The 26786-nt window shown below is 44.6% G+C and overlaps 2 protein-coding genes across 2 annotated transcripts in view; one reads left to right on the top strand and one right to left on the bottom strand.

The window, feature by feature from the left end:
• Positions 1-26786, bottom strand: part of LOC108128342 (elongation factor-like GTPase 1) — a 71076-nt gene that overhangs the window by 40880 nt on the left and 3410 nt on the right. The window lies entirely within an intron of this gene.
• On the top strand, positions 614-26518 carry dsx-c73A (doublesex cognate 73A). The gene is made up of 5 exons (XM_017245871.3): positions 614-2479; positions 22888-23036; positions 23145-23223; positions 25350-25500; positions 25567-26518. Exons 1-5 carry the CDS (start codon positions 995-997, stop codon positions 26283-26285), a joined length of 2583 nt encoding a protein of 860 aa, XP_017101360.2. The 5' UTR covers positions 614-994; the 3' UTR covers positions 26286-26518.

Below are 26786 nucleotides of genomic sequence, written 5' to 3'. Positions count from 1 at the left end.
TTTAATGCGATAGCATTTAGCTAAATTGTGCTAGAGAGAATTTTTCAGCTGCTTTCGGGGATTGAAGAAGATCGGAAGAAGACACGGGAGAAGTGTTAGCTGGTCTGTCCAGTCCACTCCAGTCCAGTTCGAGTCCAAATCGATGACAGACTAAACGAGCCAAGTTGACATTGAAGCGAAAGCAGTTGGAGAACTGGGTCCCTCGTTCTGGTTCTCTCGGCCTCGGTGGTGTGTCTGGAATGACTAATTGAATAGTGGGCCTGGGCTCGAGCTTAACTATCTGCCAGATACGTATCCAGCAGATACTTGGACTTGGACCGAAAGGAAGGCCCAGCAACATGTTGCAATTAACACAAGCAGCTCCTCCACTCATTTGTCAACATTTCGCGACTAGCCCAGCAACATTTAGAGAAAGCGCTCTCTCTCACTCTCTCTCTGTGGGCTCTCTCTCTCTCTCTGGTTGGCTGCCAACATGTTGGCTTCAAACCGGTCTGGCCGTGAACTTGGAGCTCGGGGCTGGGAGCTTCCCAGCTTGGAGGAGCGCTTCTTTCACCGAGTTGCGGAGAAAAGTTTGTGGAACGGTGCGCCTGCGCGTTTTCCGCTTGAAAATTTTTAAAAGACGCTGCCAGCCAGCGGCCTGGAACATTTGTAATCCGACGTTAGAAGTCAACGGATCGTGCCTCAGTCCCAGCCGAAAACACCCAAAAGATACAAAGATACTTTTGCTGCCGATTCCACCTGGACCTCGCGTGTGTGCCCCCCGAGATCCGAACAACGTCTCTCTAAGTGTATGTGTGTGTGTCAAAGATTTTAGAGTTACAGTTAGTTGACACTAATACGGGCGAGTGAAATACGAGATATCCAAGAAAAGCGCTAAAAATTGGCAAATAAAAACCCAAAAACGTGAATCGCGAGTGAAAAGATAAATCCCCCCAAACCATAGGAATAGGTATAGGAGACATCTAGGCAATATTCTCTAGGAACCTCGATCGAAATGGTGCGGTTTAGTGCAGCCTGGTGCTGCTTTCTGGCCCTAATGGCTTTCGCTTCCCTGGCAGCCGCCTCCACGTCGGACTATCCCGGTGTCATCGAACTGGTGGGCTACAGCAATCGTCGGGCACGCACCTACTTCCAGGAGTCACCCCGCTCCCAGCCGAATCCCAATCCCAGCCTGACCGGCCAGTCGGCCAAGACCCGGGCGGACATCGAGACTGTGAAGAGGAACATACGGAAGTACGATCGCCTGCTGGAGCTGGACACCAAGAACCTGCCGGAGCAGCAGAAGGACATGCTGGCCAGGATCGTGGAGCGAGTGGCGCGACTGAAGGAGTCCCTGGACATTGAAGAGCAGCAGTTCAACCGGCAGGAGGCCACCTCCTCCAGGGCCAGTCCCTCCTTTTCCTCGACGACGGCCCAGCAGCAGCCGGAGGCGGAAACCGAGGCCGGAACGGAACGGGATCAGGAGCAGGATCAGAGCACCCTGTCGCCTACTGGAGCCACCGAGGCGGAGACCGATCCCACACTGATCCTGGACGAGACCACCCTGCTGGAGCTGCAGAACACCATGAACGAGCAGGCGGCGATGAGCACCATCATGAAGGAACTGCCCACCACCACGGATGTGAGCCAGCAGGAGGAGACCGAGGAGTCGGAGGTCACCGAGGACACTGAGGGAGCGGCCGGAGAGACCACCTCCCTCAACCTAACCACCCAGTCGGAGCAGGCCACCACCAGCGACGAGTCCCTGACCGACTCCACCGACTCCGACGACCAGTTCGTGGCCGCCCGCTCGAATAACAACATTGCGGCGATCACCGCGGCGGACGAGACCGACGGGAGCAGCACCACCACCACCGCCAATGCGGGCAGCCAGCAGCGCACCCTGACCACCATGGGCAAGCTGAAGAACCGGGCCACGAAACGACCCTTCGCCCACAAGGTCACCGCCGCCCTGAAGCGCGGAGGTCAACGGCCAAGCAGCGTGAGTGCAGCGGCTGCCAATGCGGCGGCGGCCTCGAAGCCGAGTAGCTCCACCACCTCGGCGGCCACCAGCACCACCCAGCAGAAGCAGAAGCTGGCCACCACCAGCAGCTTCCAGCAGAAGCAGCAGCAATCCAAGCCCCTGCAGAAGGTCACTCCCTCGATAGGTGTCTCGTCGTCCTCCTCATCCTCCGGAGCGTCGTCCTCCTCGTCGGCGATTCCCTCGGCCACCACGAACTCGGCCTCTCCCGCCCTGCCCATCGAGCAGCTGTACACCAGGACTCCACAGGCCAATATTCCCCTGGCAGCGGCAGCTGCGGCGGCTGGAGCTGCTGGAGCGGCAGGAGCAGCCGCCAGTCCCTCGACCTACGGCAGCCAGCAGGACAGCATGGTCTATGATGGTCATGTGAATGCCTCGGCGCTCATCGACAGCCTCAACACGAATGCCCGGGAAGAGTACTACCAGCAGAAGTTGGCGGCAGGCAACAAGGATAACAAGGTAAGAGAGCTTAGCTGGCCACCAATCTCCTGGCCAACAAAATATGACCCATTCTCTGGCCTAATTAGCATTAGCCACCAAAAGGGGAAAGGGGAAAGGCTGCAGCGCCTGTCAAGCTAGATACATTTTTTTGTTTTTGTTGCAAGACAATGGGCCAAGAAGCCAGGGACAGAGACATCTCGGGATGGAAAATAAACGGAAACCGTTTCGGGCCAAGCTAACAAAAACAAGAAGAACCGAAGTAAGCCCCGTTGAATGTCAAATGCAGAATTATTGGAACAACTTGACTCTCAAACTATAACAACAAAGCAACAAGCGATGACAACGGCAATGACAACAACAGTGGCAAGAGGCAAGGGGCAGTGGCAGTACTGCCACAGTGGCAGCAACAAAAACAACACCACCAAGATACCAAGACCAATAGTTATAGCCACAAAAAGTTGTAAGATGCACAGAGAGAAAGAGGTCTTAGAGGTCTAACTTCTACTTCCAACTCTTATTGGGAAGCTTAAACCCCTTTCTCCGAGTGTATGCCTCGGATAGTTGGCCAAAACTGGCCACTTGTTATAAATGGAGCGCCTCCAGGCATTTGGCTTTCCATTGCAAATCGATTGTCATAAGCCGGCGGCCCAAGGAGGGAGTAAGGGAACTCTCTGCCTCCAAAACCAAATCCAAAACTGAAAAACTTTCAATACAATTGTTGAGTGGGTCAGTTTGTTTGGTGGGCCTTGATGACACGGACAAGGGAACTGGTCAAGCCATATTAGATACAGTCAGTAGAGGACTGCATCTCCATGAAGATGGAGGGCATCTGAGTGGAGAATCTGGCAATGATTTGGGCAGACAGGCATCGGCATCGGAATGCCTGGCAATTTGTTGCCACTACTGACCTATACATTTTGATGTGCACCTAACAATGATGATTGGTTGTGGGGACCGGATCGGGATGACTCGACTCAACTCTCTGTGCAAACAACGACATAATTTATGGCCATATAGCCATAGTGCGATCGGCTATCGATTCAGAAGACGACATACATACAAACATAGCCGGGTCTTCTAGATCCCAACTAGCCAGCTAGCCAACTAGCCAGCATCGACAGGTTGAGCAACTCACTTACCCAAAGAAACTCACCAAAAAAGAAACCGGGTTTCTTGGTTGGAGGTGGTTCGCGGTTCTAAGATGATTCTAAGACCAGCCTTGGACAAGCTTAGACTAACTTGGACTTACCTGAAACGAGAAGAAAAGAATTAAAGTAAATGAAAATGTTTTACTTGGACATGGGTGAGCCTGTCGGTCGGTTGGTCGTGTGCCTAATTAAAATTGCAGTCACATATCCGCACCTAAATGGGTTGCAAAGACCCCGACGACCAGTCTAATGAAGACTTTAATTGTTTCTCCAATCGATCTGAAGATTAATCGAACTGCTTTTGTGCGGTTAGTGTCGTTTGATGCCGTTTTAAGTAAACTCTGCTGTGAATGGGATGCGATTACACTACTACTCTGGGGGAATGTTGCTAGGAATTTGAGAATAAGTTGGGATTAAACAGACCTGGGCTCCCTGGCGAAAGTAAAGACTCTAGACTCTAGCCTTTCTCTGGGAATAGTTCCCATGGATGTTACTTTTGATTAGGCCAAGCATCCTCTCTCTTTCGACACAGGATTTTCTTGTCCAAACAAAAGATTATATAGAGAGTGAGGTGCTTAAATTAATTATGAAAATTAATCCATCTTTCCACACACACCCATCATAGCATCATAGCACCTGCTGTAGAGCCCTTGGAAATATTCCACACAGTAAACGAAATGAATTGAAAAGCGCTGAGTGAAAAGTGATCATTAATTACGATTCATTGCCAGGCCATCGGGCCATCCCGCATGTTAATGGGCCACCAAGAGGTCATAAAATCGAATCAAACTCATCCCCAGCACTCGAACTTTATGAGCTACCCATGATGGTCAGATGGTCAGATGGCCAGCTCTGATGATGATTGTTGATCAGCGGAGCGTCAAGCGTCGGGGTTGGGCCTTGATTGCCGGCTGTCGGTTACCGCTACAAAAATCATAAATTAACGATTAAGCTCAGATTTGTTTACGGTTACCACAGGCTAGATAGCTAGATACCAAGATAGAGGCTAGATGGTGGCTAGATGGTGGAACTCGGCTATAGAACTGTGACCGCGTGTAATTAACACATTGTTAAATAGATTTGTGTCTCTTTGGCTTTGTTTTTTTGGCAAAAAAAAAGCAGAGTCTTGGCTTGAAAGATGAAAGCATAATTGTTACATTGCCAACAAAAGAATTGGGCTCCAGAGGTTCGCTAATTTGCATACAAATAATAATACAAGCTCTCTGCTACTTTCGCTGCCAGTTGAATTTACACGCTTTCTTCTCGAAAGACAATCCGACTTAGAACTGCAAACGAGGCTAAAGACTGAGATTTATTTCGATTTTGGTATTTCCTTTGATTTGTTTAGACAAATACCGACGTTTTGTGCTTAATTATAGAGGGTAAAGCCCCGTTAGCCAAGTCTATGGTGGCTAGGTCATGTCCGATGTCTGATTTGCGATCTTTTTCGCATGAGTTGCATTCCTCCTCCTGCTGCTGGCAGTGGTGATGCAACTGCCAGCCAACATATACGACTTTTTCACGCTTCCAACTCGGCTAATTAGCCGAGTGATGAGGGGAAGCTTGGCATGAGCCACAGCCACAGCTTTGGCCAGGCCAGCACTCGTAATAATTAATTATAGCCCTGCCATATGCAACTCACTAGCCCACAAGGGGAGAAAGAAATTTAACTGCAATTTAACGATGAGTAGAGCCAAGGGTGTTCTGGGCTTTATAGAACCCCGGCACGATAACAATAATAATATTGCCATCATCAGACAGTGTCTATAAAACGGGAAAGTAGGTAAATTATAAAATAATTAACATTATATTGAGGAATTTTCTGCATGAGCCAGGCATTGAGGAAAACTATCAAGGAAAACTAGTTCACTAAATGGCACAGGCGAGATCCGCTTAGCTGCCTCATGACCTCCAGCCCCCAACCAACTATCGAGTGCAGCCAACCCAATTCGATCACTTTCGAGCCAACTTTCGATGGCCCAGCCCCCAGTTCGACTCGTGCCTTTCTGCCTCTGCCTCTCTGCCACAAAATGACACCAACAATTTCACAAGTCATAGAGCATATAATCATAGCCTTGACTTGGGGCTGAAAAAAGTGAATTGCAGTTAATGTGGATTTCTAGAAATCATAACGAGAAAATAAAAACAACAAATCATAGACTCCGAGGCGGTTTCGAATCAAAGACTCGCGATAAACCCTCTGAAAGAGTGTAAAACAGACATTGGCAGCTGCCACCGAATATATATATATATATATATTATAGAGCTAAGAGATCGGAAGAAGGCGTGACTTGGTCAGGAGCATGATTGACATGCCAGAGAGCACTTATCGAGGTCCGTCTGGGCGGCAGGTGCGTGTGTGTGGGCTGCTGGCCATCCAAAGAAGCTGCCACGAGTGGAAAATGAGGGGAAATGAGGCATGGAAATTGGACAGCTGGAGCTGGAAAAGCTTCCTTCCTTCAAATACTTTCAAAAAAAATATTTTAAAGCCACCTGGCCTAAACCGCACTCATCAGTATGATGGCTCTTCCATCAGAAAGTCAACACCTCATGCCTCATGCATCAGGAAGTGTTCTTCAAGCTCGTAACTCCACTACCGCCCCGGGGGGCATGATCCATTACATCACAAACATGTTTTGGCCAAGCATTTACCGCTTTGTTTTATCAATTGCTTGTTAACACAACCACATACCGCCAACGGAGCTGATTGAAGGCGACCCGTTAGAGGAACGACATTAGACGCCCAAAGTTATGCTAATTCCAGATTCCAGTAAGGCACTGCCAGACCAAAGATGATAGCCCAGAGAGACAATGACGACTCTGATGACGATGATGATTTCAGTGGAAAACGGGTAGCAAGAGCCAGCTGCCGGGGCGGAAGCCATCTATCGAATGCAAATGAAAGCAGTGAGGCAGAAAGCCCCATCCCAGAGAAAGAAGGCTGGGGGGGACGACGAGTGCACTCATATATGATTAGGAAAAATCGAACAATGCTAGCCGGCAATCCAATCGAATCCAATCCAATCCAATCCGAACAATCCGGCCGAAAAACAGAGAAGAAAGTAGAGAAGCCGCCGCCAATCTTGTCTGGCTTTCTAACTTGCTTGTTTTTTTTTATTTTTCGGGAAAGGGTTTTCTGTTTCTGTTTCTGCGATGATTTATTAAAACTTTTACTAGCAATTAGGTTGTTGTAGGGGGAGGCGGGGAAAATGGGAGTGTGGCATAAAAACTTTACAAAAATCTCACCCACTAATAACTGTAATTTATTTGCCCGACCAGCGAAAATTATTTCTCTTTGATTGGGCCAGGTCATTATCCGCCAAAAAAAAGATACAGAAGACAAAGTAAAGATACTTTAAAGCAGAATCCCAGAAATGCGAAATGAAAAGTGAAATCCGGCCAAAAAGGGTTAAGGTTTAGACCCAAAACAAAAGGCCAAAAACAATGGCTAAAAGAAAAGGAGAGAAAAAAAGCAAGAGTATAAATAGAAGCTAGTAGTCTCGGTCTTTCAATTAGCCCGAGAACCAAGTCAGATATCTATTTGGCATCTGGGGTAGATGCTGCCACAATCGACTGACTGCCCACTGTGCCCATTCCATAATTTATCGGCCTATGAGCAATTTATGGCAATGACTCGGCCGAGTCCAACCAGAATTGGCCAACCATTTCTGCCAAAGCATTTATCTCGCCGCATGCTATTCAATTAAGGCATCGTTGCAAGATCATCTGGCCAATGAGTTGGAAGTCGGTGGCTCTAATGAAGAAGGTATTCAGGCGATGACTTTCAGATAAGCAGATTGATTAGCCAGCAGTTGGCCAAGATATGTACAGCCTGTGTATCTCAAATATTAGTCTGAAGAACCAAAAAAAAAAAAAAACTTACCCCCTTTCAAATTAGACCTCTAAAGACCATTTGTTGATCTCTGATCATGCAGATCGTGCAGCTACAAGACAGTGATATACTAATGAGAGCTGCTCTTTCCCAAGACAGGCTATACCAGAGGCATGAGCGGCATGCGGCATGGGGCATGGGGCACTTTCCATTGGAACGATCCAAGTGAGAGTGTAAATAATCATTAGGGCGACTGCCAAAAACAAACTACATCAAGTTGGACTAAAACAAACCTGACACCTAGCCGAGTCAAATGTGTGTGCACCCTCGCCACCGCCGTCGCCCCCACCATCCATCTGGAACGACTCACGACCAAATTAAGATCTCACAGCATTTGGCAAACTAATTGCAAATGTCTCTACTACAACCTGGAACCTCGAGCCCCTTGAGATGCCCTCGACTTGGAACAACTGCAGCTATTTGCATTACAAAGACCCAAACGACCTATGAGATACTTGCAACATCTTTCATTCTCCGCCGCCGCCACCTCCTCCTCCTCATCCATCCTGGCCACATCGAATTTGTGTGTCTTTGTCGAGACTTTTGGCCAAAAAGAGATCCAAGATCCAAGATCCAAGATCCAGAGCCACCGACTCCGTCTCCGTTGGCTTTCTTCGCGCTCTCTGCGGCAAGGCAAACTTTCTGCTGCTTTGGCTTTCTAGGTCGTGTAATTGTACAAAGAGCAACAGCAACTGCAACAGCAAACAGCTACAGCAACGGCACAACTCCGTCAAGAAAAACCAATTGCATTTAAATCACATTTTTCTTTTGTTTTCCTCTCTTTTCTATTTTACCATTTTGATGGCTAATTCAATTGGTGGCGCTGCTGATGCTGATGCCGATGCCGATGCCAAGATGCTGATGTTGTTGCCTTCTTCCGACTGCCTTCTTCTGCCACATCAAATTGATAAATAATTTATAAGAATGGCAATCGCACTGGCTAGGCACTGGGTAACCAGGCATTTGTTCATTTATGGTCTATAAATTTAATACCCAAATGCACTTTCCCAAAAAAAAAAAAATACAAACTGCCAGGCAACTCAATTTGTGGCTTTCGGTTCGCCAAGCTCTTGTTAGCCACGACAGTTATTTGATCCGGTTATTTCGGTTTGATTTGTGGGTATTTAATGTGAAATTAGCAGAGACTTCATGTTAAGATCAAGATTGCAGCAACCACTGTGGAGTATTTACTGCAGTTGGTCCTGCGAGACACTAATCGTAGTGTCTTTGCTGCATTTGGTCCTTCGAGACAAAATGAAAACCTAACCTATTTTGGTCCTTCGAGCCTGTACAAAAGTCTTGAGCTGCACATATGCATTAACCTTTAATGCAAAAACCGTCCAAAGTTGTTTGTTTTAGTTATTTTAGCTTTAAATTAGCTTAGATATACTCCTTGCTACAGATGGTCCTTTAAACCCCCAGTCGAATCTTAAAGAGCGCTAGTCGAATACATTAACATCTGAGGCCATCAGTGATAGTCCAAAGGCCAAAAAATTTCCATTACATGAGCCATAAGCTTCCGGCCCAGGTCCAGTCCAAAGCCCAGCCATTTGTTAACAATTTTATAACATAGCGGCGACCATAAAGCAGGAAAAGTCAATGCCGGGCACAGAAATCTCCAGAAACAAGAAATTATGCACCCCGCCCAGCGAGTAAAAGGAAACTTTTTGCGCATTTCAAGTTTGAGGACATGGAATTACAATTTATAAGCAAAACAAAAAGCATAAATAAATGCAGCAGCACCAGCAGCAGCAGCCCTGGCAGTGGCAGTGGCACTGGCAACCGTGGCATCAGTGGCACTAACTGAAGTTGCAACATCGGCTAAAAGTCAGGGGGCCACGCCCACGAATTAGCAATTTAAATGCCCTCGGATGCCACCCAGTTGCCACTAGTAGCCAGATTCTGGATCCTGCCAGCATAAAGTTGGCCATCTCTGGTGTCAATGTAGAGTAGGTAGATACTGAGCTACTCTGGTAGATGGCCAAGATACTGCCCACCCCCCAGAGCACTTTCTAAGGCGGATGATATATATAAGTTTTATGAGTCTGACGCCCAGGTAAAAGTTGTTGCTCCACTAAAATCAGCTGGCAATGGAGGAGGATGAGGAACAAATTCCACACAAATCATAAACAAAAAAGCAACAAAAAATCATTATAAACGACTCACATTGAAGATTTTGCCATTCAAAATACAATTTTCAGCATTATTTCAATCGTTGATTGCATTCACCTGTCGTGAGTGAGTGTCTGAAGTGAGTGTGTGAGTGCGAGTGCGAGTGGGTTTAAAATGTTCGTTTCGTTCGTTGCATGTTCGATTCGAGTAGGAAAGTCTCCGGGGGCAAGACTCCATTCGGTTTCTATCTAGGCATCTATCTTTCCCACTTTAATTGCAGGCGAGCATAGAAATTGCTGAATTAACGTCTCTGGCCCACAGACCTTTACCTTTTTGGGGGTCAAAAGTGGCTCTGCTCGACCGCAAATCGAGTTTTGATTTTCGAATTTATGGCTCATCGCTGAAATTACTAGATTTCTCTCATTGTTTTTGGCCTTAGTTTGCATTAGAAAGTGCAATTAATTTGTGTATCTTTGGGAGAAGTTCGGGGAATAAAAAATATATATATATCACAGACTTCCTTTTCAAAGCTCGGCCATCAAAGATAATTAAAAAATTGTAATAAAATCAATCGAAGCTCAACTATCAAACCACTCTCCGTTCTTTCACTGAAATCTTTACAAATCTCTTTTAAGAGATTTTCATTTTCGTTTTTATTGGATAGATGTCCAGTCTGCAAGATAGATAGATAGATACTCAGATACATAGATAGACGGGAAATGCTTTTGACTCCATCAACTCCACTTACAACAAGTGTGGTCAGGTCGGATCGGATCGGATGGTATTTTTGTAGGCCAGCCAACAAGCCACCGCCAACACTGGCACACTGACAGCTGATTGCTGTTGCAGTTGCAGTTGCAACTACCATTGCTGTTGCCGCTGACAACTTGACACAATTTTTAATAAGAGACGACGACAACGAGCAATAACAAGCCAGCCGAGTGTCAATTTCCATGGCCAGGAAACCCGAAACTAGAAATAAAGAATCTGTATCTGTATCTGAGGCAGGGACTGACGCAGAGACAGAGGCCAAGGCAGGCCCCTTCAACTCAAATCAGACAGCCAGCCCGAGCTTGTCGATGAAAGGCAGCAGCTCTCTGGCAGCGGATATTACAAGTACTTATAGGTGTAAATATTTAGATAGCATTGTACGGTTAGAGGTATACCACTAAGCCTCTAAGAAAGGAAAACATTCTCCTTCAGAAAGTAGTGGGTTGTGTCAAAGCAATTTGTATTTTTGCCTGGCCAGAGTCCCGCCTCATTTGTCAGTTATTTCCAGAAGTAAACATGGCCAAAAGTCTGGCGGCCACTTTCCCAGAAACAGAAGTTAAGAGAGGTGGACTCCCGGCTCAATTATGTGCGAAGATTCCATCGAAATCATTAAAATAACAAATTGGCCACGAAACGAAAACGCAACCCGTAACCAGCCAAGTCAGCCAGCCAACCAACCGCACAAAATGGTCAAAAGCCAAAAACTCCTTTTTGGCTTGAGTTGGAAAATTGAGTTGGTCAACGGATGCAAGATGCAAGATGCAGTTGCAGTTGCAGATGCAGATACTTTAAGTGGCTTTGGTGGAAAACCACAAGCACAACCACAAAACAGCAAAATGGTGCAAAAAGGGTACAAAACCGACAGCCAGGCTTCGATTATGGCCCAAAGGAGGATTTACGGGGTTTCTCGATGGGTTTCCAACCAAAAAAATGCGCTTTCTAACCGAAAACTCCACAGTGTTTCCATCTTCCATCCTATCATTGTGAAGTCATCGAAGTTTATCATCATGGTCAGAGCCATCATCATCATGGTAAAAACAGAGAAGAAAAAAAAGCAAAAGCGTGTGCTGTGGGCGTGGTGTTTGAAATGGAAATTTATGCCACAAGATACTACCTAGGGCCTAGGCCAATATATGTGTCATTTTGCGGCTATGGTCTGTGCAAGATTCCCGGCCCGGACAACACTAATTGAGTTCAAAGATCATGGAGCATAGAAAAGTGGGAAAGCTCGAAATTCAGTGGAACTTTGCTTCAGTTTTATTAATCATTTCCACCAGTCAGAGTTGCTGGGTTCCCAGTTCCCAGATCCCAGGCAGGCAAAACCATAACACGACCACATCTTCAATCAACGTCAAAATAGAAAATACCCAGAGTCCGGGAATCTGGGCTCTAAAACCGGACGGTGACTATGAGGATGCGAATCCAGAGGAGCGCGAAAATTAATGAGCGAATTTCTCGCCCTAGACATTTTTTACATAGGCGGGCGATATCGGGTTTGACTGGGCAGGCTGGCAGTCTGGCAGCCAGGCAGGCAGGATGATGGGCAGGCGCAACAAAGTAGTCCACATGGACAGAAACACCACCGCCACAGGACACATGACGATGATGAGGACGGCGGTGCCACTGATGCCACCGACTCTGACAGGTTTATGCGCATCGAATGCCTTGGAAAATGAAGGCCTCAATAATCCAGGAGGGTGTGAGGCACTAATTTTAGAGTTTAGACCAAAACATATCATTTCCTTAATGTCTCGAGGGCTTAGAGTCTAAGCTTTAAGCCTTTGAATGGTGTTATTATAAAGTAAATCAAGAGAATTTGAAAAGAAATGGGGGCAGGCAGTCGGCAGAGGATTATATTTTTAAGAAATCAACAAACAATTCAATTGAAATGCTAATTTTAAAGAAAGAGGTTTTAAAGTCTAGCTAAGCCTCTGAAATAGACAATAAACAGAATCTTAGTCAGAATCATTGTTTAGAGAGCCTCTTATGACACTCTTTAGAGTAAAAGCCAGTCTTATGAAAGCAAAAAATATTTATTTATTTGGCAAAAGTATTATAAAAAGCATGTCCCATTTAAGAATCTAGTTTCCTCTAATCAAAACACGAAATACGCCAACGCGTAAACCTCAATTCGCCAGGTTTCAGGTCTTGGCCAGACTCCGATTCTGACTCTTTGGGATCTTGGCCGGAATGGTGCTGGAGTTGGGTAATTTGATAGGCGACAACTAGCCAGCCACGGGTAGTGCAACCGACAACGGACCTGCGGTGGAGATGCTCGGCCAGCAAAAAGTATCTCAACGTGTGCGTATCTTTTACAGCGCAACAAGCAAGTGCAACTAATAAATTAATGTGCCTGCCAGGAGGCAACAACAGGGAAGTAGAAGTAGAAGTAGAAGTGGCAGGGGCAGGGGCAGGTCTAGAGAATGGAGAAAGAGTCGCTTCTCTGTGGGCCTTGTAAGCACTCATAGCTGGCTGTCACCTGGAAAAATGAAAGCTACAAGCCACAGCTTCAGCTTCAGATTCAGCTACAGCTTCAGCTTCAGATCATAGCGTGCTAAATTTTCCAAGCAGGCAGCTAGCTAGGCAGTGAGGCAGCTAGGCAGTTGGCATGTCAATGAGAGATACAAGATACATTCGTATCTCACCGCTCTCCCTCGACTATGGCTTTCTGGCGGCTAGGAATGCACTGCGTTTGCATACAAGATGAGCTGCAGATCCAAGAGGATGGTGGCTATACGGAGGATGGGGGCTCTGAAATGAGGAAAAGAGGGCTGACCTGCATAACGGTGCCGCGATGGAACGAACTGCAGAATGAGCAATCCAACAGATACTCTCCCGTCTCCGATCCGCTCGATTTGCCTCTCTTTATCATTATCCATAATAATAGAGAAGACAAGAAGACCGGCAAGACCAAGACCAAGACTCCAAGACCTCAAGACCATGAAAGACCATGAGATGACCGCCGCGACTCGATGCAGCTTTCATAATGCTGTCCATTTTGATTATCATTCACTTAATTATGATTGATAGCTGTAAATGCTGAGCTCTGGCCACGGCCATGTATCTATTAGATACCATTCTCATCTGCCGATTGGCTTTAACAGTAAAGGCCCATCTTCATCCATTTCCATTTTGGTGGAAAGCCCCCATCCCCATCCACATCCCCATCCCCAGCCACGGTCATGGCCACGAAATGCAAATTCCAATTGCCGGCAAATGTGAAAATTTGTCGCAAATCACTGGCCAGGGGGCTAAGAGCCTTCTCTGCCCATCAGATACATCAAAGTATCTACGAGTTATGCACTTGGCATCTGGCCTCTGGTTACAAAAAGAATATGAGCCACAGGGCATGGGTTGGTTGAGGTATTTGCTTTATCTAGTGCCGACTGGGGGTTTTTATAACTTAAGACACACATTAGTGATGGTCTTTGGTGCTAAAAAGCAGGTAGTATTGAAGGATGTGAGTACAGAATACCAACTCGTGCAACCTGCTTAGTCTAATACACACATTAGCCACATTAGACAGACACTCTCCCTGCCACATTTCTGTTGCAGAGACATAGATGTGTCTGCCTCTAGGCAGTTCCCTTTGAGGCGGAAGCTAATAATTAACACAGAAAAACCCAGCACTGATAGATGCAAAAATTGTAAAGTGGAAAATGGAAAATGGAAAATGCAAAGCGCGTAATGTCGGCATCTTTATCTCTCACCTCTTTTTTTTCTCGAGCCAGAGCCTCGTCTCTATTCCTCGGAGACTCTGAAAAAAAAAGATTGTCTGAAAGATACTACTAGAAATAACAAAAGCCGAAACGTAACCGCAGGGCCATCCGAAAGGGGCGGAGGGAGGCGTGGCAGATGTGCAATGTGCGCTACTTTGATAAAGATGGAATGGAAAATGGCAAGACTGAGTAGGAAGAGTAGGAAAAGCCAAGCCAACAAACACAAGAAAGAAAGTCCAATAAAAGAAAGTGTTTGGCCCCAAGGCCCCAAAAACCCAAACACAAGAAGAAGACACTGCACTTTTTCTTTAATATTATATATATATATATATAATGTAATGTAAAATCAAGACAAAGCAAACAACTGCAGTAATTAGTCCCCCGATGTGAGTGGGAGCTGACAAAGAAATTATTTGCAGTCTGCGGATATTTTTCTTTTTAATTTCCAGAGATCTCTTTCTCCTCCTCGAAAGTTAATGGCTTATTTAAATGAACACTGGCTCTACAATTATGTCCAACATTACGCTCTCCCCCTCCTCCAAAAAAAAAATAACCAAAGACAAATTATAGCATTCAAACTGAAATTAAAGTGAGAATTGCTGGCTTTTTTTCTCATTTAAAATTTATTTGCCATTTTTTACAAAATACTAATTTCGCTTTTTTCTTGATTTTTTTTTCAGGTAAGCTATACAGCTCCACAGATCTTCAGAAATTCAGCTCTTCAGGTCTGTGGTCTTTTTCCATCACAATGACCGCATATAGTACGTGATTCGAGAAACAAAGGGGAGGCTGAAAGTTTAGAAAGAAACCACCGCAGAAGGCCCCCCCAGCTGGGCCGGGAGTTTATTATGCGTATTAGCGGTAAAAAGAAGCAATAACAACAAACAAGCCAAACACACTCACAACAACACAAAATGTTAAAATAACAACAAACATAAACATTTTGACCGTTTCGCCGGTTTGGTCTTTTGTCCGAGGTAAATGACCATCACTCTTCGGGGGCTTGGGGGTTTGCGGGTTTAGGCCATCAGACCCCTTCTTCTGGGCCTTTTAAGTGAATTTGTTCGACATGTTTGCCTTGAACAAATATAGGCGAAGAATGGCAAGTAGGTGGGGGCCTTTTGGGCTAGTTTCTAACGTGTTAAGTGCGGAAACGGCGCGACGAAAGTGATCGCTAATCGAGATTTGAATAAGGAAAGTGATTCTCAAGAAAGTGATTTTTTTTCGACCAAGAATTCAAATGCAAATGGTCAGTGAGGTAGAGCTTCAGATTGGTTTTAGAGATTAGAAGTCCAGGGGATTGTAGGGGAAATTATATAAATAGAAGATTGAATAATAAGATTAGAACCTTGATTAAGCTTTGGTATGTTTGATTTAATAGAACCTGTATGGTAATAAAAAAAAGTTTCATATAAAATGGATAGGGATGTAATCATGAATTCATAGATCCTAGATCATAAATATGGCGCAGATTTTTTTCCAAATTTTTTCAAAAATGGCGAAAATGCATAGGTCCCGAATATGGCCCACAGCGCAGGCTATATCTTTGTCAATCTTTATCCGATTCTTAAGCGGAATACCTTAAACGATTTGTAGATCGATTCTCCATCAATCTGCATCAAAATCTGGGAACAAAATATTTTTTCGATTTTTTTCCAAATTTTCTGAAGCATCCCCTTCAAAAATGGGGAAAATCCATAGATCCCGAATATGGCCCACAGCGCAGGCTATATCTTTGTCAATCATTATCCGATTCTTAAGCGGAATACCTTAAACGATTTGTAGATAGATTCTCCATCAAACTGCATCAAAATCTGGGGACAACATATTTTTTCGATTTTTTTCAAAATTTTCTGGGGCATTCCCTTCAAAAATGGGGAAAATCCATAGATCCTGCATATGGTCCACAGCGAAGGCTATATCTTTGTCAATCTTTATCCGATTCTTAAGCGGAATACCTTAAACGATTTGTAGATAGATTCTCCATCAAACTGCATCAAAATCTGGGGACAACATATTTTTTCGATTTTTTTCCAAATTTTCTGGGGCATTCCCTTCAAAAATGGGGAAAATGCCTAGATCCTGCATATGGTCCACAGCGAAGGCTATATCTTTGTCAATCTTTATCCGATTCTTAAGCGGAATACCTTAAACGATTTGTAGATCGATTCTCCATCAATCTGCATCAAAATCTGTTGACAAAATATTTTTTCGATTTTTTTCCAAATTTTCTGGGGCATCCCCTTCAAAAATGGGGAAAATCCATGGATCCCGCATATGGTCCACAGCGAAGGCTATATCTTTGTCAATCTTTATCCGATTCTTAAGCGGAATACCTTAAACGATTTGTAGATCGATTCTCCATCAATCTGCATCAAAATCTGTTGACAAAATATTTTTTCGATTTTTTTCCAAATTTTCTGGGGCATCCCCTTCAAAAATGGGGAAAATCCATGGATCCCGCATATGGTCCACAGCGAAGGCTATATCTTTGTCAATCTTTATCCGATTCTTAAGCGGAATACCTTAAACGATTTGTAGATAGATTCTCCATCAAACTGCATCAAAATCTGGGGACAACATATTTTTTCGATTTTTTTAAAAATTTTCTGGGGCATTCCCTTCAAAAATGGGGAAAATCCATAGATCCCGAATATGGCCCACAGCGAAAGCTATATCTTTGTCAATCTTTATCCGATTCTTAAGCGGAATACCTTAAACGATTTGTAGATAGATTCTCCATCAAACAGCATCAAAATCTGGGGACAACATATTTTTTCGATTTTTTTCCAAATTTTCTGGGGCATCCCCTTCAAAAATGGGGAAAATCCATGGATCCCGCATATGGTCCACAGCGAAGGCTATATCTTTGTCAATCTTTATCCGATTCTTAAGCGGAATACCTTAAACGATTTGTAGATCGATTCTCCATCAAACTGCATCAAAATCTGGGGACAACATATTTTTTCGATTTTTTTCCAAATTTTCTGGGGCATCCCCTTCAAAAATGGGGAAAATCCATAGATCCCGCATATGGTCCACAGCGAAGGCTATATCTTTGTCAATCTTTATCTGATTCTTAAGCGGAATACCTTAAACGATTTGTAGATCGATTCTCCATCAATCTGCATCAAAATCTGGGGACAAAATATTTTTTCGATTTTTTTCCAAATTTTCTGGGGCATCCCCTTCAAAAATGGGGAAAATGCATAGATCCCGAATATGGCCCACAGCGAAAGCTATATCTTTGTCAATATTTATCCGATTCTTAAGCGGAATACCTTAAACGATTTGTAGATCGATTCTCCATCAATCTGCATCAAAATCTGGAGACACTACATTTTTTCGATTTTTTTCCAAATTTTCTAGGGCATCCCCTTCAAAAATTGGGAAAATGCATAGATCCCGAATATGGCCCACAGCGAAAGCTATATCTTTGCCAATAATTATCCGATTCTTAAGCGGAATACCTTAAACGATTTGTAGATAGATTCTCCATCAAACTGCATCAAAATCTGGGGACAACATATTTTTTCGATTTTTTTCCAAATTTTCTGGGGCATCCCCTTCAAAAATGGGGAAAATCCATAGATCCCGAATATGGCCCACAGCGAAAGCTATATCTTTGCCAATAATTATCCGATTCTTAAGCGGAATACCTTAAACGATTTGTAGATAGATTCTCCATCAAACTGCATCAAAATCTGGGGACAACATATTTTTCGATCTATGGAAAAATCCATAGATCCCGAATATGGCCCACAGCGAAAGCTATATCTTTGTCAATCTTTATCCGATTCTTAAGCGGAATACCTTAAACGATTTGTAGATCGATTCTCCATCAATTTTTATCAATCTGGAGATTTATAGTTTCTGTTTAGTTTTTTTGGAAGAAGCAAGGTTTTTTTGAAGTTTTTGAGACTCTTAATAGATTCTCTCTCTCATTCAAAAAAAAGAAAGAAACATTTTTCAACATTTAACCCAAAACATGCCACAAGAAAAAGGTTTACTTTTTCCGCTTTTAAAAAGGTATCCAAAAAACAAGTTAAAGCATCCGGCTGGCCTGGTATTATCGTATCACCGACTAATGTCCAACTTCCCTTTGGTATCATGACCGAATCGGTACCGTAATGGCAGCCACATTAAATCTGTCCCACAAAATGTCCCAAAAAATGTTGGAGCCGGAGCCGTAGTCGGAGCAGCAAATGTAACTCATAAACGTGCATTAAAGAGCATATCATAGCTGGCATTTAAACTCATTAAGGGTTCAACAAACCTTAACCAACGAGCCACAGAGCCACCAAGCCAAAGAACTGTTAAGGCTCTGAGACCCAAGCCAAGCCGAGATCTCCCCAGTGGCCACGAAACTAGAACAATAAACTCGGCCATCCAAGTACTGGCAAGTACTGGCGAGTAAAAAATATTATTATTACGGCACTGGGCATTAAAGCCAAATGCGTAATGCCCGGCCAGGTGAGATGACCAGACACAAAATGCCCTTTGTCCGGCATTAGAATCGAATTGGAACGATTTTTTAAAGCTCTGACTTCGATCTGGAATCACGATGACAATTATGAACACGTAGTCTTGGAGCACAGCATCTCGAATTGGTTATGGAATGCTGCTGCTGGATTATTTAATATTTTCTTTGCCTTTGCCAGCCGAATCATGTAATTGCCTTGTATGCATCTTTTTCTCTTTGCAAAAAAAGTATCTCTGTATCTGTATCTTCATCGCCATCACCATTGCCGGCTGTGCGGCTCCACCTTTGTTTGCCGTTTGACAAGTTATGCGGTGAATAAAAAATAAATTGTAAGGAAAAAAAAATTGTAACACCGCCTTAGATGGATATCAGTTACGCATGCGCAGCTCAGAAGGCCGCCGCTTTTGGCCTGAATGTCTGGGCCAGACTTGGCAACGAGGCTCAAAGGAGCAATAAAAAGAAGGCCTGAATCTAGACAGGTTTAAATAGGACTTGTAACATTTATTTTAGTTTATATTAAGACTTGTAGGACAACCTATACTATGCATTTGTTAACCTCTGAATGCATCACATCCGTTGGCCTCTCTTCGGATGTTGGACAATCAAAACTTTACGATTTATTGAACATTTTAATTACGACCCGCGGACATAAACATCTTGAGAATGCCGGGCCACTCCAAAAAAAACCCACCGAAAAAAACCATAAAAAATCGAGGAAGAGGAAAAGACCCAGCTGGAGATTCAGTCCAAGCTCTGGGATGCTCGGCAATGGCGATGATGATGATAATTATCAATTGCCCGGTCGGTGTAAAGCGGAAAAAGCGTTGGCCAAACAAATAAATAATGGTAAACAAACAAACACTATGTATTGGGGAAGGGGGTATAGCTATGTATATGGGGATTTGCATGAGAAACCACAGTTAACAGTTGAGAGGCAAAACGAACAAAGAAACAGAAGTATCTTACAAGTGACTGTGTAGCTGGAGTGTTGGATTTTCGGTAGCTTGTCGTGTCAAATGAAAGAAAAAGGCAGCCGAAAAGAAAGATACATCCGTGAGTAGACAAACTACTTGAAGCTTCACGCTTTATAGATACCAACATGAAGAACGAAAGTACTTCTCAAAAAAAAAACACACAAAAGATTTCATTTTCACTTCAAGCATAAAATTAAATAACATTTACAAACTGAGAAAGTAAATCTTAAATAATGGCAACTAATTTTCTGTTCTGTGGCGAGATTGGAGGTGTGAGACTTTCACGTAATTAAATCAAATTTTCAAATGAAAATGAAATGAAAATTATTTATTAATTGTAGGCACACAGTGACAGTGGAGGTGGTATGCAAATTTCCATTGAAAACAGAGCTTGAGAAGTAGCTAAGCTTAAGCGGTGAAATTTCATGTCTCTGGGTGCTCTCCGGTCTCGAGTATCTTCAAGCTGATTTGAATAACAAGTGGCGCTGTTTTTGCATCTGCAAGATATATAGATACAAGCTGCTGTCAGTTACATGCGTTTAGCTTTAGCTTTGGCTTTTTGCCTCGGCTACTGCTACTGCCGTCTCTCATTAAAAGTAAATTTCGAGCTGCTGGCATAAATCAACAAGCCTGCGAGATACATCCCAGCAGACAAACAAATAGAGGTAGAGGATACCCTCACATGGCCGGAGGACTTGAAATCCGAGAAGTGCTGATGGCTGCCGAGCTTGTTAGCCAGTTAAGAAAAATGTTGCAATTTATTATGAGGATTGGTTGACTCTTAATTGCCAGGATTACTTAAATCTTGAAAGCACTTTCCCCCAAAAGCAATTCTTCGCAAATTACCTCACAATCTCTTCAAGTTTTCCCCCGGCAATCTAAAGTCATATTTGCCATCATTATTCAACCCGAAATTTCACCCATCAATGGCTCATCAGGCGACAGCTAATCAAATGGCAATCATGGCCATCGAAACAAGTCAATAAGCCAGGCATTCATGAGTACACACACATCACGCATACGTCATGTTGCCACTGCAACGGCCACTGCCACTGCCACTGCAATTTACTATTTGTTGTTTGCCAGTTAGATTGTTAGATGTTAGATTGTTAGAGGTTGTTTTGGTGCAAACAGAAAATTTTCAGCGTCACTAACCAAAAGGCAAATGTTGGGAAATTAGCAGCCAGAGTGAAGGCGAAAGAAAGAGTTGCATAAAAGGAAAACTCTTCTCTTCTAAAGGAAAATCAGCGGAAATGTCACTTTCTTTTCAATCAAAACGCAATTCATGCCACTCCAAAAATAGAGGGAACAAAAAAAAAGCCAAACAACACGAACAACCTCAATGGGATGGATAGATGGAATGGTATGGGGCATGGTATGGAAGCCCGTGAAAGGTCGGGATTCCAACTCCGAACTGCAGTGCCAAATTGCAGGAAGCTGGCAGTGGAGAACACGATTTTCAAGTGGCACTTGGGTGGGCAGGCGGCAGAGGGCAGAGGGAAGAGCCATGCTAACTGCCACTGGCTGAACTTTAACCTGGCTCCGTACTGCGGACATAACAAAAAAAACGCTTTAATTTGCAATTCGTGGAAAATTCTTTTAGCCGAGGGCCTAGTTAGGAAACCCCCCCTCTCCTTGGGCTATTCGGTTGTCCGACCAACATGGTAAATATTTAAAAATGTACTTAGCCAAAGTGAAAGAGACAGGCAGCATCAGCAGCAGCAGCAGCAGTGGAAACAAAAGGCCCAATGCCTTTTCGGACATTCCGGACACTTGGACAACCAGCTGACGCCAAATCGGGAGACGGGCTTCAGTCCAAAGGGGAGTGAAAAATTCAATAATAATGGTCAGGGTCAGTGTAAATCAGTCTCTGGAAAAGGCATGACAGTAGGTGGCTGGAATGGTCAGTGACTGACATGGGAAGTACCGTTTCTTAAAGCCAGATCATGGCCCGGCAATTTTGGCTCAATTATGGGCTAAGTAGGAAAGGGAATGGTTTGGCTTTTGATCTGGAAAGGGTGCCGGTTCTAAACTAGTTCAGGTTTCTAACCGAAAACCCCTACTTGGTGTCTATAAATATTTAATATTAAAAGCCCCTCTGGTAGGAAGCTCTAATTAAACAATCAAGTTCCCTTTCTCTTCTGAAAGACCTCTCCATTTCCACGCATCGATTCACACGCACAATCACTCTGTTACAGAATTACAAAATAATTAAACAAATACCTGAAAAGGAAAAGTTCTCTGAAAACTAGCTGCCATAAATGCCCGGAAAGAGGGAAAACCTATCAGGCGAGTTTTTAAAATATTCAACTAAGAAACTTTTTAATAGTCCAACAAAAAAAACCAGACGAAAGGGAAACTGAAGAGGGAAGAGGGCAGGGCAAGGGTCGCAGGTCGCAGTATCCTGAGTACCCCGGGACTGGTGTAAAAAGTTTCATGAAATGGAAAACAACTCGGGGAAATGGTCGCAGGAAGGAAGTGGCTGATGGCCTGATGGGCTGCTGGGGGAAGAGATGGCTTGAAATTACAAGTAAAAGTGCGTTTGGCAGTTTACCCGGTTACCCAGGGTTACCCAGAACAACATATCATACGTATGTACATATATTGAATGGGGGGGAAGATGGAGAACCCCTCCCCGAGTTGCATCAATTTCTTAATAACTTAGTTCCCCCTTCGGTTCGGCGGAAAAGGCGAGCCAAGCAATTTTGTGTGGCATTATGTGAGGGTCTCGCTTGCCATTAACCTGCTTTGGCCAAGGCAACTTGCCACAACAACTCGAGTCTCGGTCTCTGCGAGTCGACTCCGCCAGCACTGCTTTGAATGCATAGAAGCGAGGAGTCTGTCTCGGAGCACTCATCTTTGCCTCTGCTTCTGCTTTATTACACTTTAACAGTTTTCGCTTCTTGTTCAGTTATTATAAAGTGAGATACAGACCCATTTAATACCCTAACCAAAGCCAGAAAAGAATACACAAGAATACTAGAGTGCAAACTAGAGTGGAAGGAGACTACAAGTCCCAGGATGAGACCCAGGGGGAGCGTCAATTTCGCACTTCATCTCCGCCAGACGTGGCCGAGGTGGCAGAAGACAAACAACACTCTGCAACGCCTCGACACGACAGCCGCAGAAGATCTTCTCTTCTCGGGGGAGCAAACATTTGGCCAACAACAAGGTTGCAGATGGGTCTTAGCTTTGGCCAACTTTAATTGCTAGCCAAATAGAAGATGGGGCTGGAAAACCCTTTTGGTCACATCAATCAACAGCAAAGCAGTTCGCTCAATTCCTCACCTTTATGCCTCAGATTAATGTTATAATTCTTTATTGCAGAAAACGGCGACAGCGAAACCAACAAAATATCATTATTATCCCCACAATCAGCACATCTATCTGCTGCCCGAGTGCGCCATCCAGCAGGTCTGCAATGCGGTCTACGTGAGACTCAACTACACCCAGCCATTGTGCGCCTGTCCATCAAGGTGAGTTCCAGCTGGAGGAATGAGACCTGGAGGTTGTCACTCTACCACTCCAGACCACTTCCCATGGAGGACCTTCTAATTAATCCAACAAATCTAATCCGATTCCAGATACCGTGATCCCTGCTCGGCCAGCCTGAACGAAGATGATCAGCATACCACAAAATTGGTTGGCGATAATAAGAAGAAGGTAAGCTGATTTGTAGATCTGTAGACCGGTAGACCAGTTCCCAGCAACTGAGTTACTTAAATAATTGCCTCAGCCATGATTTGATTCTGAATTCTGGGCCACGACTTGGGAACTGAAAGTGGAACTGCAGAAGATCACTCTCGGTGGATCATTAGTTCGTTCTTGGTAGATGTGTCTAGCACGATTTTGAATCAATACCAGCTAACCACAAAAATATGATCTGATCGCTTTTAAAATGAATTCGAAGATGGACACGAATTTCATTTTCTCACAGACTAGGCTCACTTTCACAGACTGGATATAAAATTAGATACTCTTTCCAATTCAAATAGACCACAAATATCCTTGAGATTGTCCACAATTACCTCACTTTGTGAAAATCAGTGCGTTTTAGGAGAACCACTCCCCAAACCCATTGCTAATTCGCAGTCTGCCAGTCTGGCATTCAATTAATGAGGGAATCGAGACGCCAGGTGTATCATTTAATCAATTGATGATCTCGTCCCGCCAATGTCCAGAAATTGCGCCTCATTTGTTGGATCACCGAGTCATAAAATTGATTTTCAAGCCTCCAAGCATGTTGGATCGATTCCCACCCATCGGCCAATTCACGATCCGTGGGTCAGTTGGAAGATCACCTGCGGTTTGCCTACTCCTCCCACCACCACCAATGCCAATGATGTATGCCACATGTTGTATGGATTTATGGCTTGACCATGATCTGCTCCTTTGGCACTATTCTCAGTACGTTTAATTGAGTTATAAATGTTGCAAGATGGGGCCTTGGAAAAATGTTTAAATAAATTAAATAATAAAAAGCATTTATAATAGCTTAATGGACCCGAGCTATGGTCCGAGAGTGCTCTGGTCCGAGAGTGAAGATGCGGAGTGTGGGCCGTGCCAGACACTGTCATAATTACACTTCACTTTACCGTTAAATGCAACACTTGTGGCTGCCACTGTGGCACAGCACCACCACCATCACCAGCTCCTTCTATTTTTTTTTTTATTGTTTTGCCGGAACTGTACAGCAAATTATGAAAATGCGTTTAGCTGGAAAACAAGAGCGGGGCAGTAGGAAAAACTGGAACAGCCGGGCGGACCACATTAACCTGAATGCCATCGTTGGCTCGGATCGAGCGCCAATTGCCATTGCCAGGCAATCGAGAAAAAAAAAAATAAAGTGGAGAAAGAATCAAGCTCACATGCAAACTAGCGCCGCAAGAGTCAATCAAATTACTTTCAGCTTCCAGTAGCTAGACCTGGAACTGGAGCTGGAGATGGAGATGGAGCTGAAGCTGGTGCCCCGCCGAGCTGTAAATCAGTTAAAGGACAATCATGTCGGCCAATTGAAAGCGTGGCAAAACGGCTTGACGCCCCTGGCAATTTAGTTTTTTTTTTTTTCGGCCAGCCATCCAGCCAGCCAAGTGTTTTTGGCCAAGCCAGAGCCCCCTTGGCTTCCAAATCTCTCCTCTTGGCGAGAAGTGCTCCTGTTTCCATTGCCCGCCTCGTGTTAAGTGACAGCTATGTGTCCATACCGTTTAGCATGCCACCTTTCAATTTGGGTGCCATGCCAGCCATGATCATGATCCCAATCGAAATCGGGATTGGGTCGGGACTAGTATGGTCTGCTCCAAGTACGGGGGGTAACTTTCTTTGCTGCCCTGTGGGCCAAAGTGAATGTCTAATCGCTGCCAAGGAGGAGTCTGGCTAATAAACCACGTCTAGACGGTCTACACTTAAAAGAAAAACAGTTTAGGGTTTCAGTCATATTTTAGTTTTAATTTTAGATATCTGATGTTTTCTTTAGTAAACTAAGGGAGTATCTTAAGATTTAAGGGAATATGTCTCTTAAAGGGTGGAACAGGTTAGAAGAGTCCTCCTAAAATTGCAGAATTGGGTAACCCATATATCTCGAAACGGTGTCTATATTTCCGACAACTTCCTTGAGGTTCCCTTACGATCCTTTGTTCCTTGAGGTATTCCTCTTATTTTTATTTATATGCAAAGTCAGTATTATAGATCTCATACCCCTAGAATTTAAGCCTTGATACTATACCTTTGGCTACCTCTATCTTCTACAATACTTCCCTAAGTAATTTCCAAATACTTCACTACCCATTAAGGCCATCACCCTGGCAAAGACCTGCGAGGCAACTACGGAGATGCGCGAATGTCGTTCCCCCAAGGACTGGTCCCTCCTAGCTCTGCAGAATACACGAACTGGAAAGTCCCACTACCTGGTCATTTGCCGCTGTCCCGATCACTTTAAGATGGGTGAGTTCTAACAAAATACTAATACATATTCCTAGTCCTAATGCTTATTCTTTTTAATTCCTAAAGAGGGACCCATGGCCCATGACCAGCCCACGTACGCCAGTGTGCCCGGAATCCGTGTCTTTGGAATGATGTGCGTGAAACCGGGCTATTCGGTGCGAAAGCCCAGCAACCAGCCACCCAAGAGATACCAGCTCCAGAAACCCTTCTACCGTCCCGGTTTGAGCAGCAGCAGTGGCGGCCTGGGCGGCCAGAAGGACAGCTACGGCAGACCCATCTATGGAGGCGGCAGCACTGCCGGCAGTTCGGCCATCAGCGCCAACTACCAGCCGCAGGACCAGAGCTTCCAGAACGGCGGCAGCAGCTCGTACCAGTATCTGAACCGACCGGAGAGCAGCAGCTCCCACAGCTCCGCCAACTTCCGGCCCGACCAGTTCTCCATCAACAACTTCCCGGGCAGCAACTATGGACGCAACAACGAGAGGCGCGGGGACTTGCCGCCCATCGAGGCCATTGCCAGTGGATCGGGAACCGGTACTGAGGAGCAGCCGGGCAGCAGTACTCCAGCGGGCGATGAGGAGGCCAGAACCACCTTGCAGGCGGAACAAGAAGCGGATCCGGCGGCGGCGGGTAACTCACCGGCAGCAGCGGAGCTCACCACTATTGCGGAGGAGGCGGCGCCCGAGAGCCGTGCCAAGCGATCCCTCCTAGAAACAGACGACTACGAGCCGGAATTCCCCTGGGATCGTGTCCTTGAGTTCCAGAAGACTATCATTTGGGACTAAGTTATGGAAAAAAGAGCCCTAAATACTAAAAAATTAAAAACAAAAAAAAACCATCCTAGTAGATACAATTTGAAAGGCACTTGGCGATTTTCAAAGACAACTCGGGCCGAAAAGTGCAAAAAAAAAAAAGAAAGAAAAACAAAAACTGTGACTGAAGAAGTTTGGATGAAAAATACGGAAAATGGCTTCTGGAGAGGAGGTCTTCCAGAGGAGGTCTTCAGGAGGAGGTCTTTTAGAGGAGGTCTTCCGGAGGAGGTCTTCCAGAGGAGGTCTTCAGAAGGAGGTCTTCTAGAGGAGTTCTTCCAGAGGAGGTCTCCAAGGGGAGTTCTTCCAGAGGAGGTCTTCTAGAGAAGGTCTTCAAGAGGAGGTCTTCCAGAGGTGGTCTTCAAGAGAAGTTCACGTCACGTAACGCAACGTCTAGCGTAGCGTAACGTAACGTAATTAGGAGCTAAGCTTTTCTTTTAATTTAAAGAAGTTTTTAGGCATTTTCCTTGGCATTTG

This window comes from Drosophila bipectinata, chromosome 3L (assembly GCF_030179905.1).
Source record: "Drosophila bipectinata strain 14024-0381.07 chromosome 3L, DbipHiC1v2, whole genome shotgun sequence".
NCBI lineage: Eukaryota > Metazoa > Arthropoda > Insecta > Diptera > Drosophilidae > Drosophila > Drosophila bipectinata.
The sequence above is the reverse complement of the archived record's forward strand: the minus strand, read 5'-3'. Positions and strand labels throughout refer to the sequence as shown.

Bases quoted from the DNA above. Each gene is read 5' to 3' on its own strand.
- dsx-c73A (XM_017245871.3), top strand. From the start codon at position 995: ATGGTGCGGTTTAGTGCAGCCTGGTGCTGCTTTCTGGCCCTAATGGCT. The intron at 23,037-23,144 runs GTGAGTTCCAGC...ATCCGATTCCAG, and splicing joins TTGTGCGCCTGTCCATCAAG to ATACCGTGATCCCTGCTCGG. The intron at 23,224-25,349 runs GTAAGCTGATTT...CTACCCATTAAG, and splicing joins TTGGCGATAATAAGAAGAAG to GCCATCACCCTGGCAAAGAC.